This window comes from Podarcis gaigeae (genome assembly GCF_964106915.1).
Source record: "Podarcis gaigeae genome assembly, chromosome: 2".
Classification (NCBI taxonomy): Eukaryota; Metazoa; Chordata; class Lepidosauria; order Squamata; family Lacertidae; genus Podarcis; species Podarcis gaigeae.
In genome coordinates, this window is record NC_139679.1 from 112,031,986 (window position 1) to 112,035,549 (window position 3,564).

Consider the following 3,564-nt stretch of genomic DNA (forward strand, 5'->3'; position numbering starts at 1 on the left):
GTCTACACGGACTGGCAGCAGTTATCTGGGTTTTCAGATAGGGATGTCTCCCAACACTACCCAGAGATGTTGAGGATTGAAACTGGAACTGCCAGCAAATGTTCTTCGCCCAGAAGCCCCTCTTTGCAGTCATCTGTTTTATTTTTCTATTATATCTCCCAGCTGACTAGGCTTTCCTCCTGCCACAACACTTTGACAAAAGTGTCAGTCAGACCAAAAATAAAAGTGTGTCTCATGTAAAACATTTATTCACTTTTGTTCACAGAACATACAGAGTTCAGACAATTCATCTGCAATAGCGTGGACACGCACAAGTGCAATTCACAAAAGAAATCTACTGCAATTTCAGAAATGCTGTTTTGGAAGTGGTTGTTGCTTTTGAGAGTATGCTTACACAGTAAGCAAACACTGCTGGCTAATATCTGGAGCAGAATAAATTTTAAGTCAAGTCTCCTATGATGCCTTTGCTTTTCCTTTTCACCGTGTCCTTCTCTGTCAGTGAGCCAGAATTGCTGTGGCTTGTTTTTCCCCCATCAGCCTCAGAAAATGTCAGAGCTTGTGGGAGGGTTGTTACCTATCTGATTTTCTGTAATCTCAGAGCTGTCACACTAATAATTTCCTCACCAAACCAGCTAAGAACATCATAGCACCATCCTCCAATGTTCCGAACCCTACTTTAATCTTCACAATTTTTTTTAATGTTTCCCCACTTAAGCTCTAATACGATTATGTCCGGCCACGACAGAGAAAGACATACATTACAAGTTGTGTGTGTTTTTATTTCAGCCCAACGGTGTAAGCCAGCATTTTCACTTGCAAACTCCCAGTTTCATGCAGGTTTAAATTAAGTCAGTTTAAATTAAACACATTAAATTATACATAATTATTATACATAATTATTATTAATTAAATAAATATTAAATTAACATCCTTCGCTCTGCCTGCCAGATGTCTGATCTGCTGCAGAAATAAAATAACATTAAATAAAAACACAAAACCTTCCCCTTTCCGTTGAAAATGTAGTGTTGGTTCAAGTTTCTTTTGACGTCAGTCTTGCTTGGTTTGGAGCAAAATTGCTCCGGAACGCCAGAAGGAGCTGGCTGTGTTTCAAACGGCATTTAACTCATTCGTGGCTTGAATTCTGCTTTTTCTCAAGCCAGATGTGAGCACTTCAGCCTGAGCTCCACCCCCTCACAGTTCTCTCCCTTTGGGGGTCTTCAGAAAGCAGCTGGCCTCTGCTCCAAAAACTGGGTGATGTCGATGGCAGATTCGGCTGCCTCCCAATCTCCCCAGTCCCAACCGGTGCTGTTGGCTGCCTCTTCGATTTCAAAGGAAGCCACAATGAGCTGCTCAAGGACATTCTCCTCCTGGGATCCCCTCATCTCTGTGGAGCAGACAGAGACGTTTTCCTCCGCATTCTGGGAGGCGTCCACGACAGAGAATTCTTCTTCAGCACTGTAGACTTGGAAGAAGATGATAGTGAGGAGGATAACGAAAAGGTGTTTGACGTAGCTGCGCTCTTCGGCGGGATAGTAGCGCTTTACCTGTAAAGAGAGGAAGAGCAGGCAGTTAGAAACACAAGAATGATCCCAGATTCGCATTCAGAGTTATGCGTGTTTCCCAGAATCCCTTTCAGCTGGCCTAGAAATCCAGTTGCAGGGCGGCCTTTTTCCCAGAATGCAATGCTGTTTCCCACTGCCCTGCACCAAACTCACCAGTGATTTCCCTCTGCTGTCAGCATGTTGCAATGCATTTTTCAAAATACACCCCTCCTAATCTCACCTATGCAGTTACTTAGCTCCACCAACCAATTCACAACCACCCTTCCTCAGATCAAAATTCAAGGGGGGGGGGGACCCAAAACAAATTTTTGGCTCTGCTCCACTAGGGAAAGTCCTTGCTACCAAACCTTATGGAGGAGAGGGAACTCTCTCCCCATTGATTCAGTGGGGAGGGGAGGATCCTACAACATGTTGAAGCAGGTAACATGGGATGTTTATCTGTGAACAGATCCTGCCTCTGTACCTGTTTTAGCATGTTGACTGGATTGCCATCTTCCCTGCTGGCAAGCTCTTTAGGTTTTCCCCCTTCATCCACTCCCCGCCCCCTTTTTTTGGCAAAGCTCATGCGTTCCTGGCAGATGCATGACGTAAATCCAGCAGCTTGCCACCTTACCTTGCAGATAGATGCAAGGATAGGGAAAGTTTTGCCTGTGGGGGGTTTTAGTCAGCCGTGCAACTTCTGGCAAAGCTCAGGAGGCCTGCCAGTAAAGGGTGGGAACTAGGACTGGATATTATGAAACACGCACCATACACAGAAAAGACATTCTGCCTCTACACAAAGAATCCTGGGAACTGTGTTGTTGTTTTTTAAATAAAGTGTGCTGGGAATTGTAGCTCTGTGAGGGGCAAACTAAAGTTCCCAGAATTCTCAGGGGGTGTTCTTTAAATGTAGGGTGCCTGCAAAACCTTATTTAGCTCCTCTTCCTTCCCTCCTTCCTTCTTATTAGAAACCTGGATTGGGAGAATCTGCTGATCTCCCCCAAAGCTGCCACCCTGCGCTCTCTTACTTGGGGGAAAAGGTCCCACTGAACTCAGTAGGCTTACTTCTTGAGTAAATGTGCATAGGATCGCGCTGTTAAGAGGGGTCCCGTTTCTCTGCCCCTCAGGAAAACCCCCTCCCCCTTCCAGATGAACCCAGGAATCCGAGCTCCCCTGCTGGGCGTGGGTGCGATCACTTACCACTCGGGGATAAAGCACCCTCCGGGATCGCTTCTTGATCCTGTTGGATTTGGAGAGGTTCCTGGGAGCCGGGCTGTCGCCGGCTTCCGGGAGAGGATCGAAAGTGAAGTATTGGGGCCCAGTGGGCTCAGGCCTGCCGGGGCCGGGGACCATCTTAAGGGCGGGCAGAGCTGGCGTGCAAGCGTAGCACATCGTCGCAGTCGCGCCGTACAAGGTATTCAAGCAGCGAGAGCGAGCGCAGAGCGAAGCGACTTTTTGTCAGATTGACTTAGGCGCCCGCCGGGCCGGAGCTTTTATGAATGGCAAAGGCCACGCCCCCGCCGCCACCCGATTGGCCGAGGCAGCCTGATGCTCGGCAGACAGCTCAGCCTGGAAAATCCAGACCTTCCAAAGTGCAGAGCTGGCTGAGCGCCCGGGAGGAAATGTGAGGCAATGGCACGCAAAGAGAGAGAGAGAGTGAAAAGAGCAGGATTGCGTAATTTGCAAAGAGCAGAGCGATATAGGCTGAAAACAAACAAGCGCGCCAGTGCCCTTTCCTCATTTAATAGCTCGCTGCCTATATGGATGCACACATCCAGGGCCGGATTGAGGTTGGATGAGGCCCTAAACTACTGCAGGTAATGGGGCCCTTTATATGTCCAGCTGTCCTTTGTCAACAAGGAATTGTCGCTGTTTCTTGTGTTGAATATATGCTATATGGTAAGTTATGGACCTGATAGGTATCTGAAGCCACTTGCGTATAACAAAATATGTATTTTATCAAAGTGGTTGTTGAACTGAAATATGATTAAGAAGAAGTATATTAATAGGTAAAGGTAAAGGG

At 47.2% G+C, this 3,564-nt stretch overlaps 1 protein-coding gene across 1 annotated transcript; it reads right to left on the reverse strand.

The window, feature by feature from the left end:
• Positions 1 to 225: 225 nt before the first annotated feature.
• IER3 (immediate early response 3) lies at positions 226 to 3,012 on the reverse strand. Its single transcript, XM_083728802.1, has 2 exons — positions 2,742 to 3,012; positions 226 to 1,544 (listed from the first exon to the last, which is right to left on the reverse strand). Exons 1-2 carry the CDS (start codon positions 2,931 to 2,933, stop codon positions 1,218 to 1,220), a joined length of 519 nt encoding a protein of 172 aa, XP_083584928.1. The 5' UTR covers positions 2,934 to 3,012; the 3' UTR covers positions 226 to 1,217.
• Between the last annotated feature and the right edge of the window lie 552 nt (positions 3,013 to 3,564).